Raw genomic sequence first — 24755 nt, forward strand, 5'->3', positions numbered from 1 at the left:
AAGTTTTTGTGTTTTGCCAAATTTCACAACGTTGGTTATAAAATATACAGATTTAGTTTCAAAGATATGGTCACAATTCGGTCAAGAAAAATCGTCGAAAAATTGTTAAGAAAGCATTTTGTAGGTCAAACTGTTCTTTTTTGTAAAAATATTATATAAATTTCTTAAGAAAAAAGTTTTTATGGAGCTACAGACTATTGAATGTATGCAATTTTAAGGAATATAACAATTTAATCTTTGTTTTCACCGAATTTCGGTGATCCGCAAAATTGTGCAATTTGAAACATTTTAAAAGTGTTCCTTATTTTTTGTTGAGTAGTGTATAATTCATATCAACTCAATACTAAATCGACAGTAATAGGTCTGAGAACTTTATTTTATCAAATAAGTAAATTAAATTGTCGAAAAAAATGATCATTTAATATTAAAACAAATTCTGTAAATCGTTAGAAAATAATTTACTCCAATGTATTTTAATGAAAAACGTATATGTATATTTTAGGAGTCGATACCGGGCTGGACCGACGCGGAAGTTGCGCCGTCGCGCCGTCCTGAAAAATGGCGATTGCAATGTGTTACAATCACGCATTTCCCGACGATCATTACGTTTTCTTCAAGACATATTCACAACTTTAGTGGATACACAATGGCGTTGGACCCTGCTATGTTTCATCTTAAGCTTTCTTTTATCTTGGCTGGGTTTTGCAGTGATTTGGTGGCTAATAGCCTTCACTCATGGTGACTTCGAAGAGTATCATTTGCCGCCTTTTCAAGTAGAAAACAACTGGACACCATGCGTTTACAATATTTTCAGCTTCACTAGTTGTTTCCTCTTTAGTATCGAAACTCAGCATACTATTGGATATGGCAGCCGCTCTACTACTGAAGAATGCCCTGAAGCTATATTTATTATGTGCCTTCAGAGTATCGCTGGTGTCATGATCCAAGCTTTCATGGTATGTTAGAAAAATGTTAAGTTTTTACATATAAAACATCGAATCGTAAAAAGTTAAATTTAATTAAAGAATTAATTGCAGGTGGGCATCGTATTCGCTAAAATGACCAGGCCAAAACAACGTACTCAGACTTTATTATTTTCGCGAAATGCTGTGATTTGTCAACGAGATGGTGAGCTTTGCCTCATGTTTAGAGTGGGTGATATGAGGAAAAGTCACATAATTGGCGCGAGTATACGCGCACAAATGATTCGCAATAAAATAACCAAAGAGGGTGAAATTCTGTTTCAACACCAGCATGAACTGGTGGTAGGTACTGATGGTGAAAATGGCGATCTATTTTTTATTTGGCCAGCCACCATCATTCATCGGATCAACGAATCATCGCCCTTCTTCAATATGTCCGCCGAAGATATGTTAACTGAACGTTTCGAAATTGTTCTAATCTTAGAAGGTACTATCGAATCTACTGGACAAACTACTCAAGCAAGGTCTAGCTATCTTCCGCAAGAGATTCTATGGGGCCATCGTTTCGATCCCATTGTAAGCTATTCAAAGGAACGACAAGGTTATGAAGTAGACTATTCACTGTTTAATAGTACCACTCAGGTTGACACTCCACTGTGCTCTGGCAGAGAGCTTGCAGAATTTTATAAGGCGCAGGATGATCTTCGTCATGGAACTGGTACGCGATCATATGATCAATTTCTTATATTAATTGTACTGATAATTTTCTAAATCCTTGGTTTATTAAATGAACACGGAGTTTAATATCTAAAATAACAATTTATTTTAGTTTCTTTGAAAACATTGATTTAAAAACACTTACATTTCTTACAATTGTAATTATTAAATTACTACATATAAAATATTGTAAAATTAGTTTTATAAAAAATTTTATAAAGTTACTAAATATGTTCATATATAATCAATCAAAATTATTCATATATGGAGAGTGGGAGACAAATGAGAGCAATATAAGAAAACGATGCGGAAATTAATACTATTGACAATATTAATTAATTAGTAAATTACATTCAAATTAAAATATAAACTATCATCTTTTCAACGATGTCCAAAGAACTATTATTCGTGGATCACAGATAATGAAGATGGCTTGAAGTAAGCCAAAACGCATAACAAATTCGACAGTATTAATTTAAACATAATTTACTAATATGTACTATACGTTAATAATGCATTAATTTTTAATTAAAATGCGTCGTTTCCTTGTATTACTTTCATTTGTTCCCTTGCCCCTTTCCCTTTAAATAATTTCTATTCATTATTGAATTTCAAGATCTTATTAATTTATTAATGATTAATTTACTTGTAATTGTTCATATTATAAATCAAGAATTAGAACAACAATGTAAGAGAGCAAATAATTTATTAATAAAATCTAGAACAGATTTCTTGCAAGATATTAATATAAATCAAATTTTCTATTTTCGCAATATGAAATACTGATAACAAAGCAAATTCTATTTACATTATCTATTTACATTATATCAATGAGCATGTTCAGCAGACTCAATTGTTGCGGAGCGGATCCATAAGCACACGCTGCTATGGGATGATCTAGAAGAATAAACCAATAGCAGCGAGCACTCATAGAGCCGCTCCGTAATAATTAAGGTCTGCTGAACGTGACCAAAACCCACCTGTATTACAATTAATCAGACATACGTAACAATCAATTTGTTTAATCTGAGATAATTTTTTTATGTACATTCAATAATTGTTTCTACGTTATAATATAGTAGCAATTTATAATATTATTATTATAAATGCATTGTTCGTTTACACTTATCTCTAGAATTCAATATCGAAAAATTTGTATTTCCTTATAATAACTGAATTTAATTATTTTTAGACTTTGACAGAGTTACCTATAAGATTTAAATTTTTCTATTATTACATACAATACATGAACGAGCATAGAAATTTTTTCGAATCCATTTATTATTAATATTTAGTAAAAGAACCTAATATAGCGGATATAAAAAAAATTGACATTAGCATTACATGTTATTAATTTTCTTATTCGAAAATTTCCAAACTTTGTAACTATTAAGGACTATTAATTGTGCTAATTATTAATCGATATGTTAACACTTAGTTTGAACCAGAGGCCTGGCACTCGATGATTTCATGCAGTGAGCTATATACCATGATATAAAGACAAAGATATGCCTATGCGCAGGATGTAATCACGTGATAGTTGAGCGACCAATCAGAATTGTTATCAAGTTACGTCATCATTTCGTGACAAATTGGAATATATTATTTTCCAGTATACTTACAGTGCTCCTTGCAATATATTATACTTTAACAAATACAAAAGATATTAAACACAAAATAAATATTAAAAATGATAAATAAATTCTCGATGTAGGTATGTAATATAAGAATTTGTTATGCTTTTCTTAACGATAGCATATAATAATGAAAGAAATTGTTTTATTTGCTAGAATCTGGAAATTATGCGTTCGAGCACTTAGCCGTTCTTTTCAAATTATGGACACATTGAATATAACGTCAAAGAATTTATTTTATCTGCATATAACTATCATTGTAACGAACGTTTTTTACGTCAATTTTTATTGGAAATGACAAGACTCTAATTTCACAATTTAAGGCATCTGTCAATCTAATTGCGATAACATCTTGGTTTGAATTAATGTATTTATTATATGTATACTAAAGATGGTTTAATTACGACTGAAACGTTTATGGTATAATATATCTTGAAATTATTCTTTTTATATTTAATAAATCTATATATTGTTTCACTCAAAGACCTTGCGTAGTGGTGTATACTAATGGTCTTTGTAATATTGTTTTTAAATATTAAAAGACAATATTATAAATAAACAATAATAAGATTTTATTAAAATCGAAATTAAATACTTACGGATTGAAAATTGAGAATTTGCTTGACAATTTAATTTAACTTGTGATATTATTGCAATAGTTTAATTGCGTTTGATAAAGTCCGGAAAAATTTCGGTGCGCAGTTTGAATAACTACAAAAATATAGTATATATGCATGTACATATATAGGATATAGATAATTCACTGTGAATTATTTAGACATTTAGAAGATCTATAGCTTTAACCATAGCTTTAATCATAGGCTTGAATATACTTCCCTGTCCCCGTCGCTTGCATTCGTCAGAGATGGCTCTGCGTAACTCCCTATAGATCTGTCTCAATTTTCGGGTTCGAGGACAAGTGTCTCCCGCAATGGCAGATTTGCCTGCGTTTTATGCACATTAATATTAAGTCGCTCGTTCCGCATGTTGCTAAGAGATGTCATTGCTTTCCACTGTTTGGATGTTCTGGACGTCGAGACTTGGTTGCCGAATTCGATTGACTCTGGATCCGTCGACATTGATAACTACGTGCTCGTTTGCTCAGTCAGATCCACAGGCCGCCGTGGGGGCGGTGTCGCGCTATATATCGATGAGTCTGTCCAATTCTCGCCGATCGGCTTGGGCGTCGATGGGTACCCTCATTGACATTGTTGCTGTATCTCTCCATCTTGCTCGCGGTTGGGTAGCGGTATGTCGTCTGCGTATATCGCCCTCCTGATGCATCACTTTCTGACTTGCATTTTATAGAGTCATACTTATCTTGTGCGGCATGTATAAGCAACGTGACTGGGCGATTTCAATGTCGATATGCTTGGTCAAATTGATCATAACGCCAAACTGTTACTCAATATCGCGTCGCTGTTTTCTCTTAAGCAATTGATTGATTGGAATTTGCTTAACATATAATTCAGCAACCATCTTGGATCTTATTTTTGTCTCGTCGAGCATTAATGTAATTGAATGTGGAGTCAGTGATGCGATCAGTATGAGTAACCATTCATCCTATTCCGCAATCACATCATCCTGGTCGTGCGTCTTCCTTGCAACATTCATGCAATCAGGCTTGAGGACATCGAGTATGAGCTAGGGCTGATAGACTGATCCCCTTTATATGCAGCGTCGCATGTTGATGAGATGGTCTCTCACTTTACTGCCTCTCTTACTGCAATTTTCGACTGAATCGCCCCAATTACTTGTAGGCGTCTTTCTCTCTCCATGGCTGAATAATGCAGTCCGACGGCTCATTGAGCTGAAGAGACGTGCCCTTCTTAGATACAGGCGATCTCAATCTCCTGCGGATTGGCAGCACTTCAAGAGTTTGCGGAACGACGTGAATATTGCTGTTCATTGTTAGAAAAAGTTCTTCCTCTCTACGTCCCTTACAACTGATTCCTCGCTCCAATTCTGGAGAAATCTCCCTTGTATAGTGCCCAATCCTTCTCTGCTTCTATACCTTTGTACCTTAGAAATCCTTCCCTCCTAAATAATCATTTTCTTGATACTCTATCTTCTTCGTCTTATTCCTCTAACTCTTTTACTCATCTTCTTTCCTCCTTTCCTCACGTTTCCTTAACCTTCAACTTTACTCCAATTACTCCTAGTGATCTGTACAATATTTGTAAGCGCATTCGCCTGACTTCCGCTGGACCTCTGAATCTCTCCGGTCGCATGTTCCTACTGTGCCTTCCTTAATGTCTTAATCTCCTTCTCTATATGTTAAATTTCTCCCTTTCTCACAGTACCTTTCCCTCCTCCTGGAAACATTCAATTGTTCTTCCTCTTCTTAAAACTAATAACTCTTCTCCTTCATCTTTTCGCCCTATCTCGCTCCTCCCTTTCCTCTCAAAACTGCTTGAGTGTATCTGCTTCTCACAACTTAATGCCTTTATCTCAAATTTTAATATCTTCTCCTGTCAGTCTGGTTTTCATCGCTCTCACAACACGACAACGGAATTATTTTACATCTCTAACGTCGTGCTTCATAATTTTGATAATAGTCGCCTTACTTCTATCATTGCGCTGGACTTCACAAAGGCTTTCAATACCGTTAATTATGATCTACTTTTAGTCGAACTCAAGTTATACGGTTTTTCTCATCCTGCTTTCTCGCTAATCTGCTCGTTCCTTACAAAGCGCATTCAGCAAGTCCTCATAATCCTTTTCCTCTTTTCTCCTCTACTCGTGCCGTTCTCTCTGGTGTTCTTCAGAGTTCCATTCTCGGACCCTTACTCTTTAATATTTTTGTCTCTGATTTATCTAATGTTTCTCTGTCCTTCGACTTTTTCATGTATGCAGATGACATAATTCTTCTCCTTTCACCTATTCAATGCTTTAGCAATCTGTTCTGCTTTAAATACAAACTTAAAATCTCTATTATCGAATGGTCTACTAATAATGGCCCTGCATATAAATCCTTCTAAATCATCCTTGCTGATTGTTGGTTCTTCAACATTGTTATCCCATATTCAATCCTTCGACATTTCTTTTAATTCTAATTCCTTGCTCCTCATCTATTAAGATTCTTGATGTCCATGTTGACTTTTCATGATCATTCGAGTCACACGTGGCTGTCAAGTGTTGGGCTACTTATACTCGTCTTCTTTACCCCCTTCGCCACATCTGCTCTCAAAAACTCCTCACTTCTTAATTACTTGCTATTTCTTTATTTGATTATGCTGATGTTGTCTACGTTTCGGCTCTTAACCAACATCTACTAATTCGTGTACAACGTATCAAAAATTCTTGTCTCCGCTTCTCCTATTGCGTTCTTAAATACGACCATATATCTCCGTATTAGCAGAGATCTGGCTGGCTTAAGACTTAGCAACGTTTATTCTCCACCTATGCTGTCTTGTATTTTCTCTCCTTCGCTCCAATACTCTTTTATATATGCGACGTCTCCTTCAGTTGAACTCTGAACATCATTCTTTTTATCCCCGGATACCAAGATTACTTATCCTTCTCCATATATCGGTCCACTAAGTTCCATGCCGCTTTCTCCTACATCTCTGTCAAATATTTTAATTCCCTTCCAATAAAAACCTCTCCCTCTCTGTCCTCCTTTCATTTCGCTGCCTTACGTTTCATCGCGTCACTCACAGTATTTAAACGAGACTAATGTAATTGGTGTGTTCGCGGGTGTATGCATGTGCGTGAGCGTGCGTGCGTGATTTCAACTATTAATTTCCCTCTTATTGCATTGTTGTCTTATTCTGATTTTGTTACTGGTAGGCTTTGTAACAGCAATTTTGCTGACGCCTAACCATTTGCAAGTTACTATTGTCTATTGTATTTATGTTTATGTTAACTATAATCTATTGTATCATATTTTATATTTATTACTCTGTTAACATGTAGTCTTTTTCATATAGCTTTGCAATAAATTAAATTAAATTAAATTTTGTTATACAACATGCTTTACTATTCCTCTACACTCATATGTCATGAAATAACCACTAAGTCTTTTGCACGTCCTACAGTAATTATTTTATGTAGATTATAATTTATAATGGCGCTACTTAACACAGTCACAAATCAATTGAACTAACAATAATTTCATTAATATTAACAATAAGAAACTGAAATTATTAACACAATACTAATATAACATAAAGGCATGTAACAGAGTAGTTGTAGGAATATTACCCTTACTCCTTCTATTTTTTCTGATTTCTGCGGCGTAAATTCCAGCGCGGCGTATTTTCCGGAGTTACCCTATATTTAAGTCGGTGTTAGTAATGAAGAATTTAGTATTTTCGAGATGTATGCAAAAAATTGCTTCTTCCCGTAATTGTATTTTGTGATATTACTAATGCAAACACAGTATAAGAAAATAATGAATGTTGTTCCTTGGTTTATTTACTAATTAACTAAATAATATAACGACACTTTTACTGAGATTAGTCTCTGAGACATTGATTTAAAGAAAACTGGAATAAAAACAGCAATTTTATAAATCTATGTTTTATTAATCAAACTAACAAATATAGCATAGAGCGTACAGATACAGATATAACGTTTTTTCTTTCGCGTGGTCTCAGGAACCAACCATGGTACTTGAAGGTTAAATAAATTTTTGGAATATATTATATATTTTTATTTTTGGTATTTCTTTTTATAATATAATTTTTTGTATTTATAATATTGTTTTTAAATATTTATTTTGTGTTTAATATCTTTTGTATTTGTTAAGTGTGCAAGGAACGCTGTAAATATACTGATAAATAATACATTCAAATTTACCACGAAATGATAACGTAACTTGATAACAATTCTGATTGGTCGACTGTCACGTGATTACATCTTGCGCATAGATATACCCTTGTTTTTATATTATGGAATTAATCGAAGTCATTCGTGACTGATGTAACTTGTTGACGGTCACGTGTTTACCCTATAGTGGAATGTCAATCCCTTCCATTATGGTTTACCTCCTTTTTCTATATCTGCACAATGGATTACCACCCATCGACATATAGTACTGGACGGAACATACGGTGAAATGTCTGATCTTTCGTTTTGCGAACCTAGAAAGAGAAAGATAAATGTTTGGGCATGGAACTTTTTTTCTACTATTGTCCTATTGGTCGCTACTATACAAACATCGTTTTATCTCTTTCTAGATCTGTTAAGATGGTTTCGATGCTAATGCTCCGTCCAGTACATGTCGATGTTACCACTGGATGAGCATACTCTTTATATCATGAACATAATTCCACTTCACTAATGAAAGCGAATTGAGTTATTACTAGCGCGGTCAATAAGGAGTTCACATGAAACTAACTAACTAACACTCGAAAACCTATTAAATGCCAAGGACCTAATTTGAATCCTACGCATATTCCAGCTTGTTGCTAAGACCTAATCTACAATCAGTTGAGAGACGTTGTCGTATGTTGTGTGCATGCGCATAACCTTCATTTTTCGTGTCGGCTATCGGTGTCGATTGCTCAGGCGTCGATTGGTCAGGTCCCAGATCTTTTACGACTAATGACATCCGACAAGCGTCAGCCAACTTGATTAAAGACGAAGTCTAATTCTAATATTTATGGCGAATTCGACACACATATACTGACTCTGCTCTAATGCTGCTTTGACAATATAGTGCGAGTGTAGAACCACTTTAGTGCTATGATCCAAATATAAATTTAGCACTATACTGGATCAGTTTTCATTTATTGAATACGACAATCTTAATGTACTGATACAGCTTAGAACATACTCGTATACTACTGAAAGGAGCATAGACTTGAAAAGTTGAAGAAAAGCAGTGAAAAAAGATTACATTTCACCTCCTCACCTTGTGCATATCGGTCTGGAGCATGCGCATTACTGACTAGGCGCATTTTATTTCCATCCTTGTCAATCTTCTTGGCTTTTTATCTCCATCCTTGTCAATCTTTTTAGCCAAAGGCTTTAGTCAAGTGCACAGGGATTGTAGGTTTATGCTACTTCCAGTATATAGGAGGTACATATACTCTTACATAACGCATAACACGCAATGCATGAAAATATACCAATCAAAGTCCTTCGTTTCCTTCCTTTCCATGAAATAAAGAACTCTGGTTGAATTTCTTATGTCTTATATAAAAGTTATGCATTATATAAAAGTCTGTATTCCTCGTTTATGTTCTAAGAGTGCGCACATGCGAGTTCTCAGTGCGCACATGCCGAGTGCGAATGCGTAGCGCTGAAAAAGTTCGCACTCAGTGCACACTAGTGCAATCTGCCGAATTTACTATTAGTTTCACATATTACTCATTATTATCTTTGACTGATCATCTGGTACTGGTTGTATCACAGATGGAAGTCTAAAGAAAATCCCTAGCGAGCCGAAGAATGTTCCAATTGTGCTCAATATGCTCCCTCAAGCAGACAGCGCAGATTTTCTCATCCATCAAGATCGCTCTTCTCAGAAACCGTCCAAACTGCATATTGATATTCCATCTATCGACGATGGTCCTGGAGTATAACTTATGTCGGCCAGAAAAAGGCCGAATATTTAAAATAAAATAAGAAACGAAGAAAAAAGAAAAATAGGAATAGATCACAAAAGAAAAGAATTATGTAGAGATAACACACACACGCGCGCGCGCGTTTCTCATCATACAAAAATTTGAATAATCCTTTTGCTTGTGTCATAAAGAAGAGTAAGTTGTGTATTTATGTTATAGGTTATATAACTAGAGAAGATTAATTACACATAAATAAATCAATTAAAACAATCTTGATAATACGTGCATTTGAAAGATTTAAGTTGTTCTAAGATGAGAATTGTAATCTTTAGTATCACAATTTCTTAGTTAAATATTGGCATATATTATGCTGATTCTACAATGAGTCAATAGTTCTAAGTCTTATTGGTGAAGTTGATTCACTGAAATATAATAACTACTGAAACAAGAGCGGTCCTGCTGTTTTTGTTAAGAATGATCCGAGAGAGAGAGAGAGCGTTTCAAGTGGTATCTTTATTCTTTTCTAACCTGTACTCAGATATAATTGTGCATGTGCGATAGACGATATTAGCTTTTCGGTGCAACAGAATGCGCAAAATTTTAGAATTAATGTTTCTTTATCAATGTTAACGTCATTACCGCATTTACTACCAATGATTGTATTAATGGAAAAAATTCTCTATTTTGAGCGTTAAATACTAAAAAAAAACGCTCAAATTTGAATGTTAAACATTTAAAAAAACCGCTTAAATTTTGATGTGATTTCGAACCGTCAACTGAAAGTTACACCCAATTGAAGGTTAATGCCCAAAGAAAACCATCAAAATAAACAGCTTTATTTTATAAAATTAATTAATTCTATTTTATTGCTATAATAACATCATTGATCTGTATCATATTCTGAAATACACATGACAAAATTAAATGGAAAAAAACGCTTTCGCAGCTTCTTCATTTAAGAATTAATTTCCTTATTTTTCTAAGTGGTTACCTATCCAATCTTGTACTTCATCCAACAATATTTAACCTCTGCAATTATACGGAAACTGCTGCTTCAATAATCCAAGAACAGTCAATGTTAATGAATGTATAACTGTGACATATTTCAATAGATAAGTTTGTCAGAAAGATGTTTCACGTATAGTTGAAATATATTTGCTTAACACTTTGTAATGTACTTTAATTAGACATATAATATTGAAAAGGATTCAAATGATGATCGAAACATACTATATATAGTTGTAACGTTTAAATAAATTTATATACACAAATCCATCTAATGTCAGCTATTGTAGGTAATTTTAAAGTTTAATTTAATTCGCTAGAGCTTATTAATTTATTTTTAAAATATATTAGAGGTTATTAATTTATTTTTTTAAATATATTTCTTCCCAGATAACAAAACCTTCCTTGATGTAAGAAAAGAAATAGGTGCTTAACACAAGTTTCTCTTCAATTGCCATCATGTTGCTGCCATTAGAGCAGTAGAGGAAAGGCTTCTATTATGAGATACTAAGTTCATTTTGAGTAAATGCTAGAAGTCTAGAGGCAGAATTTAAAAAAGTAATAGGTCATTTTGAAGGGAATTTAATAAGCTTTAAGATAACGTTATATAAAAGGGTATAGCAGGATAAGGAGGTGATTTCAGGCCCCAGCAGGTAATCGATTGCTACAGGGGACAAAATTAACACACTAATGAAAGAATATTTTGTGCAAAGTTCCATCCTAAAAAAGTCACACCGTTTTGAGATATCGAACAAAATGTGATTTTTTATTAGTATTTTTTTCTCCGTTAAATCTAAATGGATCTTTACAAAAAAAAATCATGGATATAAAGGGTATCAAAAAGATTAGAGTAAGAATTATTTTATCATTCTTGGCTTAAAATTCTGTTTTTAAAAAATTCAAGAATTTTTGAAATTGCATTTTTTATATGATATGAATGTTTTACCACTTTTAAAATAATTCAGCAGCTAAATCTTATCATAAATTATATTCGTGATTTTTTTCAGATTTTTAGATTTGGTGGAACATATCAAAAAAGAAAAATTAAAACTGTTTTTTCGCCATTTTCCGACATAAAATATATTAGTTGACATATTTGAAGTAGTTCTTAAATGTAATTTTACTTACCTTTGATCGCACTTCTGCAGACAATAGTTTAAAACTTTAATATTATAGAATTCGCGTAGGTTAAACAACGAGAATTCCATTTTTTCTCCTTCTGAAAAATTAATTTAACTGATTTCAGCATTTATTACATTTTTTGTTTAAAGCGAAGACCAATTTCTAACTTGGTTAGGCACATAAACATGATAAACTTTGTTAAGCACATAAACATGATAAACTTGTCTTACTCTAGTATGTTAGTTAACAGTAGTTGTTGAAAAATGTATCAGAAATAGTAAAAAAAACCTTTATTAAAAGAATAAAATATTACAAAGGTTAAATAATAAAGAGCATACAGCCACGATTAAGGATGTAAACAAGTTATATATTATTTAAAACAAATTCACAACAAATAAGTAGACGTTTCGGTCAAGATTTGACCATCTTCAGTACAATAAAAATAAATAAGTTAAAACATTATAACTAAAAACGCAAGTCAAACAAGAAATGTAGTGTTAGCGAGTACAAAAACTTTTTTTACAATAAAATAGTAATCGCAACCGCTCATAGTAAAATAAAATTAACAATTAGTTGTTTATCGCGCTATACGAATAAAAAGAAGAAAAACTAGAGTTTTGTTCCCGTGTCACAATACCGTTAAAAAATCTTCAATAAACACGACGAACCCCATACGAAAAGACAAGCAAATACCCGGTTCTATTGTAAAACAAAAAACAAAAAAGTTTTAAATTAAAATCAGTAACATTGTATTAATGTAAAGAAAATCAAATTAAGCAATATAATTCTGCCTAGTTACAACAAGAAAATTTAAAAAAATTTTTTGAAATAACAGAAAAAACTTACGCATATCTTAGGGCACGATGACTCATCAGTACGACCGAGCACTGTGACACGTCTACGTGATAAGTGACTTTAAACTCTAGAAAAAGACAAAAGCCACTAACGCTGGTCTATTTATATTAAGAAAAAGGAAAAAAGAAGGGTAAGAAAAAGGAGAAAGGAAGGAGAAAGAATTAAAAGTGGGGACAGAACTATTTTTTAAGGAGAGGGAGATAAAGTTCTGGAAACCGTTCTGTATCGCTCTGTTTGTTTAAACCATTTTTTTGCATTTTTATATTATACGAATCATCTCCGCTACCAATCGGGAAAAAAATACTAATAAAAAATCACATTTTGTTCGATATCTCGAAACGGTGTGACTTTTTTAGGATGGAACTTTGCACAAAATATTCTTTCATTAGTGTGTTAATTTTGTCCCCTGTAGCAATCGTTACGTGCTAGGGCCTGAAATCATCTCCTTATCCTGCTATACTTTTTAATTAAAATTCCATTTTTCTTGAAGAAATATAAAAAATAAGCGAATTACAAAGTTAAAAAATTGTGCTGCTAATATGAGATGCCCCAAGAAATCGATAGTAAAACGTAAAGTATATCAGTTTATTGCAATTAAAAAACTTTATTTAATATTTTTAAAATACAAACAAATACAGCCAGTGTGCACAAAAAGTGAGCATAAAAGCGATAAATTGTACCCAGAACTCGTCAGGTAGTTGGAATCAACATCGCAGAAATAGGCGCTCAATGTCCATTCTGGTTGTTTTTTTTTATTATTATACAATAATATTTATACTTTAGCAACGATTTTCAGAATAACATAGGAGCATGGGTTATTTCATATTAAAGGTACGCTGGGTATCTCATATTACGATTTCCACGCCTTATGGTTTTACGATCATCAAATTTAACTTTTGTAATTAAACAATTCAATATATCCCGTATTTTTCTATTAGTACGACCTTACTCTATCACTACATAAAGAATTTATTGCCAAATTTATTTATTAAATAATAAAGGTCTAAAGGCTTGTATCAATGAAACTTGAAGACATCCAAATTCTAAAATCTTGTTTTACAAGATGACTACATAATCTAATAATGAATTTTCTACTAAATAGTTTTCAATTCAAGAGTAATAAATTCATGGTAGAACTAATAGATAGTGTTTATTAGTTTAGCAGAAACACCGTTATCTCATATTAGACGCTTATCTCGTAATAGCGGGCTTTTCTCTAATAATTTCGCTTAGACCAACCTAGAGGCATTATACGGACAGTTGTTTAACTGAGATTCAATTTATTTCTCATCTCTTTCCAATTCTAAAATTGGAAAAAGACAATGAATAACCTTAAGAATTAACCGTGAGTTGTGGAACTGGGCCTAAGTGTCATATACAAGTGTTGAGAGTAAAGCGCGATTGAGTGACCATCAAATTTGATATGTAGATATCCTATAAGCGCAAAATATTCCTACAATGTTATATGGACATTATTTAAAAAAAATTAAAATGTGTTATAATATTTCAAGAATATCATATATTTTTTAATATTACGAGAGTGTTCTATAGAAGTTATATGTCTACTTAGATAATAGGTATTATATCCTAATATCTCTGAAATATTAAAATATTTAAATATTAATTATTTCTAATTTAGTGCAATTTGAATTCACAATAAAGTAACAAAAAGTTCTTATCAGTCTATGCTGCATCTTGTGCTAAAAAAAACGTTTTGACGTTATTCGATTTAAAGTACATATCCAGTTCTACAACTGCGCGTCAAAATCATTTTCAGTCTTTAAATGTATACTTATACTGAACAGATGTAGCAGCTTTACAAATTAAAGTAAATGTTGTTTTAAAATACTTTTTAATATTTATAATATTACAATAACGTTAAATAATGTTACTTTTAATAATCATATAATATTATCAAGAATGGATATATAATCTTCTATTAATATTTCAAGAATATTATTTAATGTTATATAATTTTAGTAAAATATTCTTAGAATGTTACATTTAATATTCTAAAAATATGCCTAAAATATTCGGTCGGGGAAAAAGTTTTTAAAATAATATTTTATAATTCAATATTGTAACATATATACAATATCTTCATCAAAAATGAACAAAATTTAAATTTAGAAAAAGGATTTTAAAGCTTGAAATTTCTACTTTCAAAAGGTTACTATATTTTTTGAGTTTCTGTAAGTCTGATAATTTTTACATTAAAAAAACTACGAACTGAAAAAGATTAAAAATTTTCTTTTCACTTTGAGGGTCTCTCACATGTCCAAAAAAAATTTACGAAAATGTTCGACTATCTATCGTAAAAGCTTAAAGCTTTCCCTACAAAATCATTTTTTTAAATTTTTCTAATGATTTTTTGTTACGAGTTATTCGCAAGTTAAGTAAAGGAACATTCTAACTTTGATTGCTTATCCGATAAAAATCATCATACCGCAATTTAAAAAACAGATTCTTAAAGCTGAAACTTTGCTTTAACGAATGATATAATTGTAACGAAAATTTGCAACAAATGAAAAACTTTTGTAAAAAATTTTTGTAAATACAAATAAACTTTTTCTAATATTAAATAATATTATACGCTTATAAGGGTATAGTGTACACTAAACTATCCTATAAGCGCATAATATTATTTGATATTACGTAATATTTTAGACATATTTTTAAAATATTAAATGTAACATTTTAAGAATATTGTACTGAAATTATGGTATATAGTACTGAAATTAAATATTAAGCAATATTCTCGAAATATTAATGGAAGGTTATATGTCCACTTCTGATAATATTGCATGATTATTAAAAGTAACATTATTTAATAATACTATAATATTGTATAAACAATAAAAAGTATTTACTTAATTTACTTTCATTTGTAAAATTGTTACAACTGTTTAGTATAAGTATACGTTTAAAGACTGAAAATAATTTTGGCGCGCAATTGTAGAACTGAATATGTACTTAAAATCATGAGAAAACGTTTTTTTAGCACAAGATGCAGCATAAACTGATAAGAACTTTTTGTTATTTGATTGTGAATTCAAATTGCACTAAATTAGAAATAATTAATATTTATAAATATTTTAATATTTCAGAGATATTAAGATGTAATACCTAGGATATTATATAAGTGGAGATATAAACTCTATAGAATACTCTCATAATATTAAAAAATATTATATAATATTTTCGAAATATTATAATAACTTATTTTAATTTTTTAATAATAATCATATAACATTCTAAGAATATTTTGCGCTTATAGATATTCACCGGATTTGGTGATCCATCAATCAACTGACACTCAACATTTAATAATATACAAACGACATTCAATATTGAGTGTCTACACCAAGGCAACACCCAATATTCATGATCACATTCAACTGACACTCAACAATGATACCTCAAATCTCAACTGATAACAATGTTGACGATCAACACTGAACTTTAATGGTAAACATCCAAACTTGAATGTTAACCCAAAATTGAAGGTTTACTAACACCTTATTGTCGAATTGAAAAATTACTTAATTGCTCGTGTAATATCCTATGCATATGTGTATATTTTTATATTATAATAAATTTTATTTATATCATTAAAGGTCGACAGGAGTGACAAGCCAACTAATTTACACTTCATTTGTGATGCAGCTACATATCTGCACTCTATCAGACTTTATCATATATTGTTTCGTAAAAGAAATATTTTGAAACTTGTTTTAGTCCGGGAGATGATAACACAAAAATGATCTTTATTTTTTACCGCTTGAAACTGTCATTAATTTGTCATTTATTAGGTAAACATGAAGGAAACGCAAGTATGGCAGACCTCCTGCGGTTTTAAAATTGATGATGTATGATTGAAGTTGTAAACAATTTTTTGCTTTCTTCCTAATATGTTATCTGCTAACATTTGTTTTTAGTGTAATAGTTTACGCCATTATTACTTCAAAAAATCCAATCGGAAGGCGCCATACTGTTTCTGTAAAGAGACCGCCAAACTAAGTAAAGTAATAAATTTTTTAGTTAAAAAGAAATAATTTGTTGCCGGCTGTTTTTTTTGTACGCTATCTATTTTCACTACGAAACATATACAAATACATATGCCTTATCGTTTAACTGGGCCTAAGGGGTCTCTATATTCATCCTAACGTGTTAAATTTTTAACTAAAATGTCATGATTTGTTATTAACCAAAAAACGAAGTCCATACAATCCAATTCTAAAATTGGAAAGAGACAATGAATAAGTTGAATCTCGGTTAAGAGATAACCGTCAATTGTGGAACTGAGCCTAATAAAATTAGTTGTCTAAGGTTTAAGAATTGTTGATTAAAAAAAATAAATTTAAAAAAGATTTTACACTGTCATTTTTTTCTAATTTTATTCAAATAATTTTAACATTAAAAACCGATTTCTTAACGTTAAAGAAATGTTTCTTCAAACATTACAATAAACGTTTTTTTAATAAAAAAGAAGGGGCTTAACCCATTATTTTTAATGTTTTTAAAAATATTTAAAAAACATTTTTAAAAACATTGCCTGCTAATTGGGGCGTGCGCGTATATTTTGACATATGCGTGAAAATAAATAAATTTTATAAATATATATGAATATTAAATATAAGGTGGAGCACTTAAAATAGATCATCTGAATAATTTACTTGCTTTTAAAAATAGAAAGGAAAGTTTCAAAACAAAAGTTGCATGATTTCGAAAGAAACATAATTTGGTCATGTTATTTTCTAGGTGACACCAAAAAGACACCTCCACTTTTTAAATAAAATTATATGATTTTTTTTAGATAATATTCCTCTAATTATTCTGTATATAAAAATATAAAGGTAGAGATATTTAAAAAAACCAATAGTTTACGAGATACTTTATTGTGGCACTACATATTGACATAAAATATTAAATAACTCTTAATTTTTTTATAATCATACCTTATATTTATAAACAGAATAATAAGATAAATCATTTGATGGAAAGAAAACACATAGTTGCTTTAAAAAATATATATATGCAAAATGGATAATTTTTTAAATAAACAACTATGTGTTTTCTTTTTTCTTCAATTACAATAAGGAGATATAAGCCAAGTAAGTAAGTTATAAATATTATATAATCTACATAAATTATTATATTAATTAATAAACGTTTCGACCTAGCATAAGGTCATTATCAATGTTGATAACATATTTGAATTTGTGAAACCGTAAACGCATAATGTAAAATTTGTATGAAACAGGAGAAATAAAAACTCTAGTGGAACATGATAATGTGTACAATAGTTTCATCAAATTAGCAGCGCACTGATTGGTGAATAAGTCCGTTAATTGGGTGGTGGGACCTATTTCTTGCTTTCTAATTGGTCATGGATGGAAGAGGACATTGAGCGAAATCTATAGCGTATGAAAGTGTCATCCTTAATTTTACGATCCTAATATTTATGAAAAAACGCAGTGCGTCACGAAAGCACACGTGCAACGTTGGCACGAGACCACCCAGAATCTACCCCTGAATATCGCGTCGCTTCTTAAATTTTGTGATCACGGACTCGTGAGAATTGTTCGCAACTTAACCGTTAAAAAGTATCTTGGCCCCGGTCTTATGCTTCCAATGACATATTTATTATTATTTTAACCGCAGTGTCCGAGGGGCACAGACTCGGTGTCCTTTTGGTCCCGCCACTCGTGCACGTGCATCGATTTTTTATCGATAGTTTATCTCGGAGCGACATTTACGAGGAGATACTGGATTCTTCGTTTTAGTTTTTAGTGTGGGGAACAAAAATTTTAGTCCTCTCTTAGGCTATAACGCTCAACTCGTTATTCTGTCTTTTTATTTCAATGAGTTCCAGATCTCCACGAAAGAAAAGAGACGTGGGAGTCCGCTGGACATAACATTAAAATACATTAATATTGTACAATATTATACATATAATATTGTATAATATTAATCTTTCTTTTATATATAAAATTTTGTATTTTTTCTGTATTCTATTAATGCTTCTATTAATGTTTTTCGGTATTTTAAGTAAAAGTATGGCAATATATACATTGTGATAATACCAAAGCAAAAGAATGATTCAATTATATTTACTATTATATTTACTATTATATATTATTATTGTATATATTGTTAAATACATAATACATAATACATTTCTATATATATAAGGTGTAGTAAAAAGAAATCTATTATTTTTGCATTAAATTGAAGGCTTTATTTAGCATAGTTAGAATGATCGATTTAGGTCAAATATGTACCGTTTTGTTCGATAACTTGTTGCCATTTTGAAGGTAATTTCATTATGCCTCTCTCATAGAAACCCTCGTCCCTATTGGCAAAAAACTGGGACAGTCGATTTTCACAAGCTTCTCTTGAGGCGAATTTTTCACCAGCAAAATCATTCGCCATAGACAGGAACAGGTGGTAATCACTTGGTGCCAGGTCCGGACTATAAGGTGGATGCATAAGAACCTCCCAACCAAGCTCCCGGAGCTTCTGGCGAGTCACTATCGATGTGTGTGGCCTGGCGTTGTCTTGATGGAACACAATTCCTCTCCTATTGGCCAAAGCTGGCCGCTTCTGGGCGATTGCTTCTTTCAGACGGTCCAATTGTTGACAGTACAGGTCCGAATTAAGAGTTTGGCCGTAGGGGAGCAGCTCATAGTAGATGATTCCCTGCCAATCCCACCAAACACACAGCAAAACCTTCCTGATCGTCAATCCTGGCTTGGCCACCGTTTGCGCCGGCTCATCGCGATTCGACCACGACCGTTTTCGCTTGACGTTGTCGTAAGTGACCCACTTTTCATCACCAGTAACCATTCGCTTCAGAAATGGGTCGATTTTGTTGCGATTCAGCAGCGATTCGCAGATGGAAATTCGGTCCATGAGGTTTTTTTGCGTTAACTCGTGTGGCACCCATACATCGAGCTTCTTTTTGTATCCAGCCTTATTTAAATGGTTCCAAACGGTTTTTTGTGCAATGTTTAGCTCCTGGGCAATCGAAACAGTGCTTACATGACGGTCGGACTCGACGATTTCCATTATTTTATCGACATTTTCGACAATTGGCCTTCCAGAGCGTGGTGTATCTTTGACATCAAAATTACCGGAACGGAATCGACGAAACCAAAATTGCGCGATATTGACTGTTCAGGACAGTCTCAGGACAGTATCAGGACCATAAACATTATTCACATTTTCAGCCGCCTGGCTTGCGTTTTCGCCTTTATCGAAGAAAAACTGTAAAATATGGCGTATTTTCTCTTCGTTGGTGTCCATTTTTGGCGCTCAAACAATACTGACTCAAGCAATCACAAAACTGTCTAAGAAGTTTTTTTAATACGAAATCTTATCTTTCTAACGCCATTTGGCGTAACCCGATCGCACTTATACAACGCGAGACACAGATTACTAAAGCCATCTATTGGAAAAATAATAGATTTCTTTTTACTACACCTAATAATAGAAAAAAATAAACTTTTCTATAATAACTTTTTTCTTTTTTCTATATAATTTTTTTCTATATTTGGTATTATCACAAGCTATACTTTTACTTAAAATACCAAAAAGAATTGTACTAATAGAATACAGAAAAAAATACAAAACTTTATATATAAAAGAAAAATTAACATTATTCAAACATGGATTTAAGAATTTATTTTTTATAGTTAGGTAATGACTATAATATAATATACTTTGTTCAACGAGAGAATGATCTCAAATCGAATGAAAATTTGTCCGTTTTCTGCAGGTCTTCATAGCAATGTACAGCGTTACATTGCCTGCTATACGCAAAAGTCATTCTCTCGTTGAATAGAGTATAGTAATGTTATGCAATATAGAAAATAATGTTATGTAATATAGAAAGTAGTAATAGAAAGTAATGTCATACTAATAAAAACTATATTATGCAAATAAAATGTTGTCTTATATACAGGATGTCCGATAAGATTTGACAAAGCGATCATATACTCGTATAGATAGAACGAACTAAACTGAGTCATCCTGATTGTGAAAAGTCCTGTATTATTTTGCAATTTTCGCAGTAATTAACAAAATATTAATTACTAAAAATTGCCGAATATTAGTTTTCAATAATTTTTTACTCAAAATACATTAAAGTAATTATTCAGTTTAAGGCTCCTGATTAGTCGCGGAGGCCATGTTAGAAACGTGACCAGAAGCGAGGATTGATACGTTAATTTATGTTGCATGCCATTTTTAAATAAAGACAATTTGGACAAAATGTAATGACGAGATCACTTTAAAACACTTGTAAAAATTGATGAAAACTATCCTTTTCTCCCTTGACAGTCAGTAAGTGGTTGTAAAATAAGCCTATATTTGGGCAGAAACGCACAGTCCGACAGCTGTTGAAACGAGTAAAATATACTCTTACATATAAAATTTCAAGATAACTGTAGTTTTCATTGATAATTACGTTTTGATAAGTACGAGACAAGTCACATTTTCACAATTAAGCAAATAATAACGAAATAATACGCAACATAAATTTCGTTGTCAAAATGTCGAGACAAGTCACTTTTCCACGCCTATAAGTTCGCCATTATCGTGGTGCGCTGTAACATACATACAAGCACAAACTCATGTCCGTGTGCTCGCCTGCGACGCGCCGAGAGTGAACGAGACAGCGAGGTCCTTTCTCACACTAGTCGCTTTTTTCAAGCGACTGAAAATGCTTTCTCGACAATCTCAGCCGCTCGGCGGTCCTAGGCATCAATAAGAGAGGCATCCTAAATAACATATAAGTTTTAATAAATTGTAGTAATAATGTACCTCTCTCATTAAGAACAGTATAAATCATGTTAAAACGCAACAGTTTATACAAATATTTAATTATTTACGATTTTTCATGCGCGGTTATATAGTATACCTCCTTCATAAACTCGAGTAGCAAGAATAATTCAGTAGAAGTAGAATTTTACCGGAAAAAAACTAGTATTTCTTTTCACGAAAGTCTTGAAAGGCCAGGGATCAGGAAAGAAATACGTATGTTTGAGACTCGAGACTTGTAAAGAAAATATGCGAAAAAATCGAATAATTGCAAAAAGCACGTTTTTCGCTTATAAAACGAAAGATATTAATTGTATAAAAAAAATCGGTATAAAAAAATGTATGTATTCGAAATAATTACAAAATGAGACGTCGAATATTAAAATCGATTTATTAGTTTAGTAGAAAAAAAATAAAAAACCGAAAAAGATCTTTTTTTCACTCGCTCTGTTTATTGAGATTTAAAAAGCTTTGAAATTCTCGTAAAATGTAGCTTGTAATGATGAACAAATCTAGCCCTAAACAAGCTTGAAATGTTCATTAGTTTTTGCAAAAAGTCATTTGTTCACTAAAAACCTGTCTGCAGAAAACTTAATTTCTTCATCTTCGAGCAGTCGCACAACAATTTATAGAGGTAATTTTTCTTCTTCAAGAGTTGCACTATCGCGTACACTTAATAACAAAACGATTTTTTGCAGTTAAACTATTATAAAATGACTTTAAAAAATGGATATCTTTTTCCGTATAAAAAAAAAAATGAAATAACTTTGTTAATATGCACCATATCAAATAGGCCTGTGAAGCATTCGAAATCTGACATTTTTCTACGAATTTAAAAAAAAAGAAGATTGTCCTGCGATTATTAGAAGTCGAGACAACAATTTTTTTTTCGAAAAATTACTATGGCTCTAATTTTTAAGATTAAGAGTTCCGTCTGGCACCAATTAGTCAAGGAAGAATTGAATTTGCTGTTGTAAAAAATTTCGAATTGTAATGATGGCATTTTTATTTAAAAAATTTTTTTGTTATACATTTGTGAACATTTTAGGGTTAGATTTGTTCGTCATTATGAAGGCTATATTTTATGAGAATTTCAAAACTTTGTGTTTAAATCTTAATGAACAGAGCGAGTGAAAAAAGGCCTTTTTCAGTGTTTTTATATTTTTTCGGTTTTTTTAAATTTTTTTTCTACTGAACTAGATCAATTGTAATGTTTCACGTCTTATTTTGTAGTTGTATTTCGAATATCTACATTTTTTATATTAATTTTTTTTATTCAATCAATACTTTTTGTTTTATAAGTGAAAAACATGCTTTTTGCAACTATTCGATTTTTTCGCATATTGTCTTCACAAGTCTCGAGTCTCATACAAACATACGCATTTCTTTTCTGAAGGCCTTTCAAGACTTTTGTGAAAAGGAATACTGGTTTATATTTTTTTCCAATAATGTTCTACTGAACTATTCTTGCTACTCGAGTTTATGAAGAAGAGGTATACTATAATATAACGCGCATGAAAAATCGTAAACAATTAAATATCTCGTAAACTGTTGCATTTTAACATAATTTATACTATTCTGGATTAATGAGAAAAGTACACTATTACTACAATTTATTAAAATTTATATGTTATTTAGAATGCCCCCTCTTCCCCTTATTGATGTCTAGGACCGCCAAGCGGTTGAAATTGCCAAGAAAGCATTCTCGGTCGCTTGAAACAAGCGACTAGTGTGAGAAGGAGCTCTCTGTCTCATTCACTCTCGGCCGCGCCGCAGCAAGCACACGGATGGGTGGCACTCATGCTTATGTGTGTGGCTAAGTTTCGATTCTTGACACTCGTGGCGTTTGTGAACTTTGTAGTCCTGTACATAAAACCGGTTCTACATTAGTTGCAAGTCGATTGTAAGTTTGTTGTGACAGCCAATATGAAGCGTTGATTTCAAAATGCAAGCTTCAGATTGGAGTAGAGTAGGTATAGGTACTCTAACCCACTATGTGTTAGTGCGTATACATATACGATGTGTATGTGTGTGTGTGAAGAAGGTCAGGGAGGGGAAAATGCATCACAGACGCTGGGTTCGAGGGAGGCGAAAGCGCGTCACCGGGAATCCGTGTTAGAGGGGGAAGGTTTCGTTCCTTCTTTCTCTAATCACGTTGTTTTTCCTCTCTCTCCTATCCATTGTAGGATGCAGTTCTCTGTCTTCCACCCATTGCAGTCCTATACTTATTATTTGCGCTTTCCCTCCCGTTGCGCTCTCTTCCACGTTGTCTTTTCTTCTTGTACGTGATTTAATTAAATAGATATAGTATTTATGATTTTTAATGATACGATTTAGAAACTAATTATGATAATATTTTTATGAATTTTTAATAATATAACCTAATAATATTAATTATAATAATATTTTTTTTTATCAATGTAATACAAATGGCCAAGCGCGCTTTCTTATTGACTATTTCAATACTACTACGAAGATATGAAGAAATGGCAAAAATACTAAGGATAAAATAATTTTAGAAAAAAAGAATATATTTTTTAATATTCATTTATTTATTACGTAATGCAGTATGTACAATATAATCTAAACCATAGACTATTAGTTCACATTATATTATATAATAGAATTTTTATCATAAATTTTGTATAAACTGTTTGCAGCTTTTATTAGCAATACAATTTTGTCTTAAAAACACAAAAGACAAAATATTCGAATTTCTTACTAACACCGTGCGTATATATTGACTCAGTTAGAATACATGTTCAATACATTGCTCAAATTCAAATAAGAAAGTACAGGTGTTGGTTCCTTGTACAAACATGTGTCATTTAATGTTAACTTCATGTTATTCGTATCATATATTTTAACAAGTTCCACATTTAGATCTTGAATCGATGATGATGAGACTGTTGACTGCATTAATCGATCTGCACGCTTCTTGATGAACGTCTTCCACGCAGTGTTGTTAGACGGGCCGGGTTTCAGACGCATGCGCGTCTAATGTAGCTTCAGTAACGTACCAGTCACTAATAAAGGAGATCATTAGTCGCTTAGGATTAAAAATGTTGAAAATTTTAATATATTTTATATATTTTACATATATATACATATATTTAAATATATATAATATATTTCTATATATGTATACATATGTAAAATAT

General features: G+C 31.8%; 1 protein-coding gene across 3 annotated transcripts in view; it reads left to right on the forward strand.

The window, feature by feature from the left end:
* The window catches only part of LOC108747778 (G protein-activated inward rectifier potassium channel 3-like), a 69815-nt gene extending 59919 nt beyond the window's left edge, over nucleotides 1-9896 (forward strand). For all 3 annotated transcript variants that reach the window (XM_018485547.1, XM_018485555.1, XM_018485564.1), the window contains 3 exons: nucleotides 503-956; nucleotides 1038-1641; nucleotides 9638-9896. In XM_018485547.1, the coding sequence (XP_018341049.1) occupies nucleotides 503-956; nucleotides 1038-1641; nucleotides 9638-9807 (1228 nt within the window). In that variant the 3' untranslated portion in view covers nucleotides 9808-9896. The remainder of the gene's footprint in view (nucleotides 1-502; nucleotides 957-1037; nucleotides 1642-9637) is intronic.
* Nucleotides 9897-24755: the final 14859 nt, after the last annotated feature.

This window comes from Trachymyrmex septentrionalis, unplaced genomic scaffold (assembly GCF_001594115.1).
Source record: "Trachymyrmex septentrionalis isolate Tsep2-gDNA-1 unplaced genomic scaffold, Tsep1.0 scaffold108, whole genome shotgun sequence".
In the NCBI taxonomy this organism is placed as follows: domain Eukaryota; kingdom Metazoa; phylum Arthropoda; class Insecta; order Hymenoptera; family Formicidae; genus Trachymyrmex; species Trachymyrmex septentrionalis.